At 48.3% G+C, this 10000-nt stretch overlaps 1 protein-coding gene across 7 annotated transcripts in view; it reads right to left on the bottom strand.

Moving 5' to 3' along the window:
* ralgapa1 (Ral GTPase activating protein catalytic subunit alpha 1) overlaps positions 1-10000 on the bottom strand; it is an 81600-nt gene that overhangs the window by 23211 nt on the left and 48389 nt on the right. For all 7 annotated transcript variants that reach the window (XM_076300537.1, XM_076300533.1, XM_076300534.1 and 4 more), the window contains 3 exons: positions 9922-10000; positions 9413-9568; positions 1657-1815 (listed from right to left, as the gene is read on the bottom strand). The exon at positions 9922-10000 is cut by the window's right edge and continues 45 nt beyond it. In XM_076300537.1, the coding sequence (XP_076156652.1) occupies positions 1657-1815; positions 9413-9568; positions 9922-10000 (394 nt within the window). The remainder of the gene's footprint in view (positions 1-1656; positions 1816-9412; positions 9569-9921) is intronic.

Consider the following 10000-nt stretch of genomic DNA (forward strand, 5'->3'; position numbering starts at 1 on the left):
GAGATGAGGCAGACAACTGAAGGACATTGAAGCTACTGACATAATGAGCTAAGCAGCATTTTGAACTTGGTGACTAACATTAGTGTGATGTGATTGTCAGTCACATATTATTTGACATTTTGTCACAAGGTTCTAGGTTCTTGGCTAAATAATTCATTTCAAGGGATACATTTAGAACATTTACATTTAGCAGACACTACATCCAAAGTGCCTTCAATTCTATTGTCAATTCTATTACTACATTGTCCCCGGAGGCACCTTGGGGTTAAGTGCCTTGCTCAAGGGCACAACGGTAGAAGTTGGGATTTGAACCCACAGCTTTTCTGTCTGGGCCATCTAAGACATCTTGAGCATTTTTAGGCCTGGGTGATTCTGTGAGGGACCTTAACCACGCCCATAATGTGACACAGAAGGCAGCTGCTTAGCACTTTAGCCAAAAACAGATCAGGAAAACAAAACACACAAAAAACAAAAATAACCACATCAACAATAAAAACAAGAAAACTAACAAAAAAAATCTATTTATGCGCATCAATGCATTGCACTCTGTTGGTCCCCATTAAAGTATAATCTCATCATGTCTGGTGTTCCAGGCCTGATTCACAAGGGCTGGCGTTTTAGTCTAGAACATTCCTTTTGAGTATTTCTAAACGGATGACAGAGTCCAGCCTCTAAGCCTGGGGCCTGATGTGTGGAACGTAGAAAAGAAAAAAAAAAAAACAGAAACAAAATCCTGAAACAAAACAGAGGAATACAACCACCAGCCCTGATACACAGGGCCGGCCACTTAAATTGACTTTCATAAAAGCCAGGCCCCTCTCCTCTCTCCCCTTATCTGACCATCTTTCTGCATTTCCTCAGAGTCCACTAGCCCGGGACAGGACAGAGCGCCGTGCTCCTCAGATCCATCTCCATGCCGGAATTTAATTCTGAGAATCCCGAGAATCGGATTACGCGGGACATAACTGAACAGGAAGTAAGGCTGAGGGCCCCGACAGGGACATTTGTGTTTATAGAGAGTCCCCTCTTTCGCCCCTCCCCTGCCCTGAACCCTGCCTCGGCCCCCCGACGCTTGCGGTCGACTGTGAAACGTGAGAGCTGCGCTGTTCAAAGGGAGGCGGCCACCAACCACAGGCTTAGCTCCAGCATGCTAACCAGCTCATGGAATACAAGCCCAGGAGGCCAGCGATGGATGGCAGTCATCAAGGGCTCCATTAATGAATGCACTCCATATGAATCATCATAAATCAGGAATCGTTATCATATAGAATTTAGAGTGTTTTCCCATTTGCTTTGCATTCACATTACCAGTTTAAGCCGAGCAGATTCAGACATTAAATGTGGGCTGGAACTACAGCCACAAAACACATAAATTGGTTAACCACAACACTTTGCATTTTTATTGTGCAACACCGTGTTGAAACAGAGATAAGTGCTGTTGCATGTTGCTGTATGTTGTAACATACAAGTGTATGGGATTGGTATTTGTGGGACGGACTTAACAGAGGACCTTTGTGAGATCACTCAGATACCAAACACAGCTTTGCGTATGAAAGGGTTGTACAGATGTCCGGTCGGTGTGTGTGTGTGTGTGTGTGTGTGTGTGTGTGTGTGTGTGTGTGTGTGTGTGTGTGTGTGTGTGTGTGTGTGACCCACCTCTGGTTTCTTGATGATTTGGATGCTGTACATGTGGTTCTTCATGGGGTAGATGATGATGAGGACGTCACCAAACTCAGTGGGGATGATGCCTCTCCGGTAGTCTCGCGAGTGCTCCGACCACACAATGTGCACCTCGTCATTCCCCAGGTGCCTGAGCTGAAAACACAACAGGGAGGCAGGGTTAGGAACAGAGAGTGGATTTGGGAGTGATATCTTCAGATATCAGTCAGACCGCTAAGAAAACAAAGTAACATCAAGAAATTAGACAAACCCTTACAATATTTTATACAAGACTACTGAAAATTGATTGTGTGGTTGACTATCTCTGTGCAGTATAAAATCTTCATGCCAGTATAATAGCGTGACTGATTTGACTTACACTTATTAAGTGCTTATAAATCAAAGACTTTGACTTCATGAGTGTATTCCTCCTTCTCGAGTATTACTCAAAAATACTTCTGTCTTAAGAATTAAACAATTAAACACCTTGTCTACTATTTTGTCACAATTAACCCATTTACTCCTAAAATGCCTGCTAAAAACGCCTATAGAATCCTATGGCATTCTAGACTAAATAACCTTATTTCCTGAGGGTTTTCTGAAAACATACTAAAAATTGTCAACGTCTACCAAAATGTAATATCTAAGCCTCTGTAGCACCTAGAAACATGACATAAAAAGTATGCTGCGCTACGCAGCATCCAGCGGGAGGGTCAATGTTGCGCTACGCAGCATCCAGCGGGAGGGTCAATGTTGCGTCATGCAGCATCCAATTAAACACCTTGTCTACTATTTTGTCACAATTAAAAGAACCCTCCAAAAAAACTCCACTGGCCCCAGAACATTCTCTCTCTCTGGTCTCTCTGTGAGCAGCCCAGGAGACACACAGACACACACTTGAGCATGGATTTGACCGCAGCAGGGTGTGAACAGCATTCCCTTTCATTTGGGTGCCTGCTATTGACCTTGTGAAGTTCTTAAAGAGGTGGAGTGTAAGAGTGACAGAGAAAGAGGGAGAAAGAGAAAGAGAGAGAGTGAAGGACAAGGACAAGACAGAGAGAGAGAGAGAGAGAGAGAGAGAGAGAGAGAGAAAAAAGAAGACCAAATAGGAAACGGGAAAGGAGAGGACAAACACAAAGAGAGAGTGAGAAAAAGGGAAAATGAAAGAGAGATGCAAAGGAAAAATAAGCCTAAAGACAGACAAAAGACAGTGAGGCAGTGCTGACAGAAAGAAAGAACTAGCCAGAGAAAGATTAAGATGGGCATACAGAAAGGGAGAGACACACACACACACACACAGACACAGAGACACACACACAGACACAGACAGACACACACACAGAGTCTCTCCCCTCATCCATCTTTTGGGGCACATTCAATCTTCCCCTCACCCACACTCCATCACTGCTGAGAGGGGCCATCAACACATGGCCTCGGCCCTCAATTCACACGTCTTGCTTTGGCCAATCATAGCGTATCAAACACCATCCACTACTAAAACATAACATAACAACAAAACATGCAGCAGTATCACAGCACTGACTCATGATAACAGACTAAGAACTATTTATGTATTTATGTATGTATGTATGTATGTATGTATGTATGTATGCATGTATCTATCTATCTATCTATCTATCTATCTAATAAAGAAGTGATGATAATAAATTGTGAATGTAAATCGATGTCCGTGCATTTTCAGAGCAAGGTGGTTGTTGCGTGTCCTGAACATATGCTTGCCTGTGTTCATGCATTAACCTGTTGCATGGATTAGCGCCAGAGACGGTTGATAAAGCTAAAAGCTAAAGTTAACTACAGAATCTTTGTTAGCGCTGCTCCATATTTCTTTTTCCCCCCCAAAACAAACAACGTTCAAACCGCTGCTATGAGGAAGGCGCGCCAGACCCAGAGTGTATGGACAGCAGACAGAGAGGAGAGGAGAGGAGAGGAGAGGAGAGGAGAGGAGGGGAGGGGAGAGGAGAGGAGGAGTGGAGAGGAGGAAGGGCGGGGGAAGCCGGGGTAATGGTGGCAGTAAAAAAGGGAGGGGGTGGGGGGGTGGAACTGAAATAAACAGATAAATAAAACTGAGTGAGCGTGGCTCAGTAGGGCTCAGTGTGGCGGTGCAGTGCGCTGTGTTGGGGCTGGGGGTGGGGTGGGGTGGGGTGGCGTGGGGTGTGGGGGTGGTGGCGGGTGGCCGTGCTGACACGCGTTAGTGTCTGGTTAACATGGTTTAGCAGCGCTATCGGCCCCATCGCTCTCCGGCCTGCTGCCGCCCGTGCCGGCGCTAATCCAATTCAGGCCCCGCCGAGTCCAGAGCGCGCCGCAAACACGGGGACAGCTCCAATCCAATTTGGGTACAATATGACCACGCCACGCACAGCGCAGCGCAGCGCAGGTGAGGGGACGTGTGAGAGAGTGAGAGTGTGTGTGTGTGACTGTGATGCCCGTGTGTGTGTGTGTGTGTGATTGTGTGTGTGTGTGTGTGGTGTGTGGGGGGGGGGTGTTTTGGTTTAGGGGTGCCGTCAATGTTTTTGAATGTGTTGGGGATTTGAAGTGTATCGCTTCAGGGTAGTGATTGAGCAACACCCAAGGGGGATGGAAATGCTCCTGCTTGTCATACAAACATCTACACAGCAATACTGAGATATGGCCCCCGACCCCTCTCTTGTTTTATGTCCTATAAACACACTAACTGTCACACACACACACACACACACACACACACACACACACACACACACACACACACACACACACACACACACACACACACACACACACACACACACACACACACACACACACACACACACACACACACACACACACACACACAGTACCCCTCTTGCACGGCTGACCGTTTGAACCGTGACTGTGAGCTGCGGTTCACAAGTAACAGCGCGGCTGCTAGGCAAGCGGACATAGCCACTGGGGGGCTTCTGGTGAGCCATGGGGTTCCCTCTGATCACGTTAGCGCCCTGTTCCGCTTCACCGCGCAGGACGAGAGCACCCTGGGTGCTGTCCAGAAACAGGAACTAAACACTGATGTATGTTAACGCGTGGTCCATTGTTGATGATATGCTGAAGGCTGAACTCAGTTATGCGATCTGGATGAATCTGGAATCTAAGGCCTTGAATCCGGTATTATACCAATGTTCCTCTGTGAAGAGACATAAGCATGGTTGCTTATACAGTGTAATGTGATAGCAACCATATGGAGTAGGTGACACAATTCTCATGTATGTAAAGTGCAATGTGTATGGCTGTCGTCCAGTGCCGTATGGAGAGGGTGACATCATTCTCATGTACGTCCGGTGTAATGAAGCAGTGCAGTGCGACACCCTGGTCAGCTTCACCATAGTCAAGAGGACAGGAGCGGCACGCGTGCTGTTCAGAGACAGGACCTGCACATGTCCCACCATCCCCTGCTCTCTGGCATCAAGGCGAAGAGCAACACAGCAACACAAAGTGCTGATGTCGAGATGGCTAGTCAGACACAAGGCTTCATACAGATACTAACAGATACATACATACCACATGCACACACACTTCAGCACTCCCCTTTCTTTGATATCTTCATATCCTCAACAGACACTAAACCATCACACACAGACACACAAATACACACCACTCATCATCACTAATGAGCACTTTGAGGGTGGCATCTCTATCAGATGGGGGGGATTTTTGGTCTGGAGTCGTCCGTAAATGAGGGGTGGCAGCCGCTTGTGTACCGGCAGGATGCAGACAGGCTGCATCGCACTTCTCCTCATTACTCCTCTTCCCTCCTCTCCTCTCTTTTCTCCCTCTCCCCCTCCTCCTTTCCTCTCCACACTTTTCTTCCTCCTCTCCTCTCTTTTCTCCTCTCCCCCTCCTCCTCTCCTCTCCACACCTTTCTTCCTCCTCTCCTCTCTTCCTCACAAAACCACTCCTTGATAAACACCAGGGGCCTCCCCTCCCTCCATCTCTCTCCGTCACCCTCTTACTCTCCTTTCCCCTCCTCCTCCCATCCTCTTTCTCTCCATCTCTCACTCTCTCTCTTCCTCTCTCCATCTTTCTATTCCCCCTGTCCCTCCTGTTCATCTCTCTCTCTCTCTCTCTCTCTCTCTCTCTCTCTCTCTCTCTCTCTCTCTCTCTCTCTCTCTCTCTCTCTCTCTCTCTCTCTCTCTCTCTCTCTCTCTCTCTCTCTCTCTCTCTCTCTCTCTCTCTCTCTCTCTCTCTCTCTCTCTCTCTCTCTCTCCCTCTCTCCCTCTCTGCCTCCATCTCCATCTTTCTCTGTATCCTTCACTTCTCGTGCAGAACAATGGCTCGGAAATTAAAGCTCACAGCTAACAATCTGTCTGCTTATTACAGGTAATTAGAGCCCGCGCGCCTGCTAGACACCACAGCATCCGAGCGACGCATGGCCCCACAACCCCCCCCCCCACCTCCCCACCCCCCCACCTCCCACCTCCCTCATTCTGACGGCACAGACAAAATCAGAGGCAAAGGCGAGGGAGGAGAGATAACAGAAGCCATAAAACAAAGACAAATGAAAAAGGCGAGAGACAGAGAGAAGAGAAGAAAAACAAGGGATGAGGGCATGACAGCAATGAGAGGAGGAGGAGGAGGACGAGGGGGCTAATAAATAATGAGAGGGGGACAGAGAGAAGAGAGAGAGATGTAGTGGGAATAACTAATGTTTTACAACCCTGGGGGTGGGTGGGGTGGGGTGGTCTGTATTTTGTGTGTTGTGCTGTGTGAGGTTTGTAATCCAATTACAAACCCCACCACCATCCTGAACTTCACTCTGAGGTCAGTTGCCCTGAGTCCTCCACACACAGACACACACATACACACACACACACACACACACACACACACACATCTCTTTGCTTCTATTCTCTATTTGTCGCTTCAATATTACATTCCAGTCTGCGTTCATTAAGAAGTGCTCTGGGTGGCTTTGCACCTCATCGCCTGTGCCCCCTCTGCTGACAGATTGAGAGTGTGTTTGTGTGTGTGTGTTTGTGTGTGTGTGTTTGTGTGTGTGTGTGTGTGTGTGTGTGTGTGGACTGAGACGTAAAATGGGAACAGCACTAATGATGCCCCATCCTTCATTCTACCCTCCCTCCACCACTAGACAGGAAAAAAAGAGCGATACGAGAAAAGTGGGGAAGAAAGGAGAAAATAAATAAATAAATGAAACGACAACGGTATCGGCACAGCCCCCCAGCCAAGGTGATTATGGGTAATTTGGGCCGGTTATTAGGTTTGCGCTGAGCGGAGGAAGAGGAAAACATACCAACGCAGACAGAGCACAGGAGCTGGGGCACAAGCTACCGCTCAGAGCTAAGGTGACGCGACTAAGAGTGAGAGGCAGAGGAGGAGGAGAGGACAACAACAACTGCTTCTGGAGGGAAGAGAGAGAAAGAGAGAGAGAAAGAGAAGAGAAGAGAAGAGGAGAGAGGAGAAGAGAGAGAGAGAGAGAGAGAGAGACAGAGAGAGAGAAGAGAGAGAATGAGCAAAAGAGAGAGAGAGTCAGAGAGAGAGAGAGAAAGAGAGAGAGAGAGAGTCAGGAAGAGAGAGAGAGCGAGTGTGTGCAATCTTCACCTCTGGGGGAAAGTGAGTGAAGACAGTGAGTGATGTGTGCCTACGCATAATGGGGAGATGAGGAGGCAAGGACACACACACACACACTGAGAGAGATCAGACAGACAGCCAGGCTAAACACACCACCAACCATCCTCCCATCAGGGAAAATAAAAGAGTGTGACCTTCTCCCTCGGAGCCCTTTTCTCTGAGAGAAAGACAAAACAGGTGTGCTGCCAGAGAGGATGAAAAGAAAAAAAAAACCACACAACGACAACACTGAGACATAGCAGTCCAGTAAGAGCGACGTGGACGACAATGGCCAACAGGGCGCTCATGTCTCCGCTATCTTCTGAGGCGATGAAAAAGACGTGTTCGGGGGTTGCTGCCGGCGCGGTGCGGCGCGGTGCGGTGCGGTGCGGTGCGTCGGGCCACAAAAGGCTCTCTCGGCGTGGGCCGAGGAGCTGCCTCTGCCTGCTGCGCGTGCAGGATAATGGCCCATAATGGAGGGAGACCTCGCGGGTCACGTCGCCATTGTAGGTCCACTTCACCCCTCCCCCCCCCCAACTCGGCACCATGGGTAAAAAAAAAAAAAAAAAAGCCAGGGGGCTGAGGATCACGCGAGAGCCAGGTGAGAGAGAGTGAGAGAGAAAGAGAGAGAGAGAGAGAGAGAGAGAGAGAGAGAGAGAGAGAGAGAGAGAGGGGGAGAGAGAGAGAGCACAAAGAAAGGATACACATAAAGAGGAAAACTGTAGAGAAAGACGGAGTGAAAAGGACATGGGTAGAGAGTAAAGAATGAAGAGAAAGAGGCTGAACGGGCAGCAACAGTAACACAAGCAGAGTAAAAGAAAGAGAGAGAATGACACCCACGGGGAGAGCTAGCGAGCAAGTGACTCAAGAGGAGTCAAGAGTGGACGGTCTAGCTGACTGGACAGTGGGGGGGTGAAAGGCTAACGGCAGGACCACAGGGGTAGCGACAGACACAGAAACAGAGTGAAAGCCATCGTGAATGAGGGAGGAAGAGATACAGCAAGACCCACAGGGAGCGAGCAGACGAACAGAAGCAGAGGTGGAAAGAGAGGGGAGGAGAGGAGAGGTGGATAGAGATAGATTGAGAGAGAGAAAGAAAGAAAGAAAGAAAGAAAGAAAGAGAGAGAGAGAGAGAGAGAGAGAGAGAGAAAGGAAGAGCCGTACTGTAACAGTGTGATTCTGGGGCAAAACAGAGCCAGAGCCAGGGTGAAGGAGAAACACCAAGAGAGAGAAAGAGATATCACACTACCCACAGAGAGCAGCTTTCTAGTTTGTCGTTTCTTTATTTAAAAGAGACCGTGTACCTTAAATAGCATGCTCATTTATAAAAGCCATGTAAATGTGCCAGATTTAGCACAGTGCATGAATGGATGGAGTGATAGAATATATATAATTATATAAATAAATATATCAATGTCTGATAGAAAGAAGCACTGTGACCAACAGAGAGAACAAGTGAGCTGAGCAGAGCGGAGAAAAGCCAGGGTGGATGGACAGGCGGAGGGTGATGGACAGGCGGAGGGTGGATGGTGGAGGGCTGACAGTGGGACTCTGGGGCAGAGGAGTCTGGAGGAGATCGATAGCAGCTGAAAGGCCTCCGGCTGACCTCGGCACGGGGGTTGCCGGACAGAGAGAAGGAGGTCAAGGACAGACCAGGAGGACAAGACACACAAGATTCACAAGGACCTCAGCTCTCTGGCCAGTGAAGAGAGCCTGCAGGGGTCCTTTCAGAAGCACTGGACGTCACTCAGTCTGAGGGACAAGAGAGCCTCTGACCAATACATTGACTGACAGACAGACAGAGACACACACTAAAGCCACTGCCTCAGGCATTCTCCTGCTGTTACACAGCGATTGAGACTGTGATTATGGTCTTCTAAAACGGCTGGTCCAATGATATACGGTAACTGACTAGCATTAATCTCATCTGAAAATCATATAAGTGCTATGCTATAATGCTATAGATTCCTCTTTGCCAAACATCATTTCTCATTTTCAGTGACCCAAAGACACCCACCCTCAGGCACAGACACACAGACACACAGACAGACAGACAGACAGACAGACAGACAGACAGACAGACAGACAGACAGACAGACAGACAGACAGACAGACAGACACACACACACACACACCCCTCTGAGAAACACACCTTCTTGGTGAGCGAATCGTCTGAGTCGGGGGGCATGCGCGTGGACACGTGGAACATGACCTCCACGGTGGAGGTGGCGAAGTAGGGCATGGTCAGTCCCGTGCTCCGGTTTCTTTGCAGGCCGCCCATGAAGCCACAGTGACTTGTCAGGTTCACCTGCGCACACACACACACACACTTATTAGGAGTTATCACATACACAAACAGTTCCCCTTACATGTAGTTCTTGCAGAGTAATTGGGTGCGATGATATGAGCTTTTCTCATTATGATAAGCACATAATCACATGGTATTTGCATGCATTCAGAAAAAGACGGTAATAAGAAAATGCTAACCAAGCATTATAACAATGGGTTTTCAAACAACAGCATAATCACACTGTCAATATACCAACGCAACCCTAATTCTGAGCCAGCATAATCAGAAATCTCCACATATTCCATGTTAACAATCTGCGACGACTATCGCAAGTTGACGTGACGCAGTTGATAAAAATGACCGTTCCGTACCTCCCAGCCCAGGCCGGACACAAAGTCCTCGTAGGCCTGGCTGCCGCTGGTGTTGCACAGGATGGAGTGCTTGTCCTCC

The sequence above is a fragment of the Alosa pseudoharengus genome, unplaced genomic scaffold (assembly GCF_046254945.1).
Source record: "Alosa pseudoharengus isolate Yale_2024_CS ecotype anadromous, Long Island Sound unplaced genomic scaffold, YU_APseudo_1.1 YU_APseudo_1.1_scf_22, whole genome shotgun sequence".
Lineage (NCBI taxonomy): Eukaryota > Metazoa > Chordata > Actinopteri > Clupeiformes > Clupeidae > Alosa > Alosa pseudoharengus.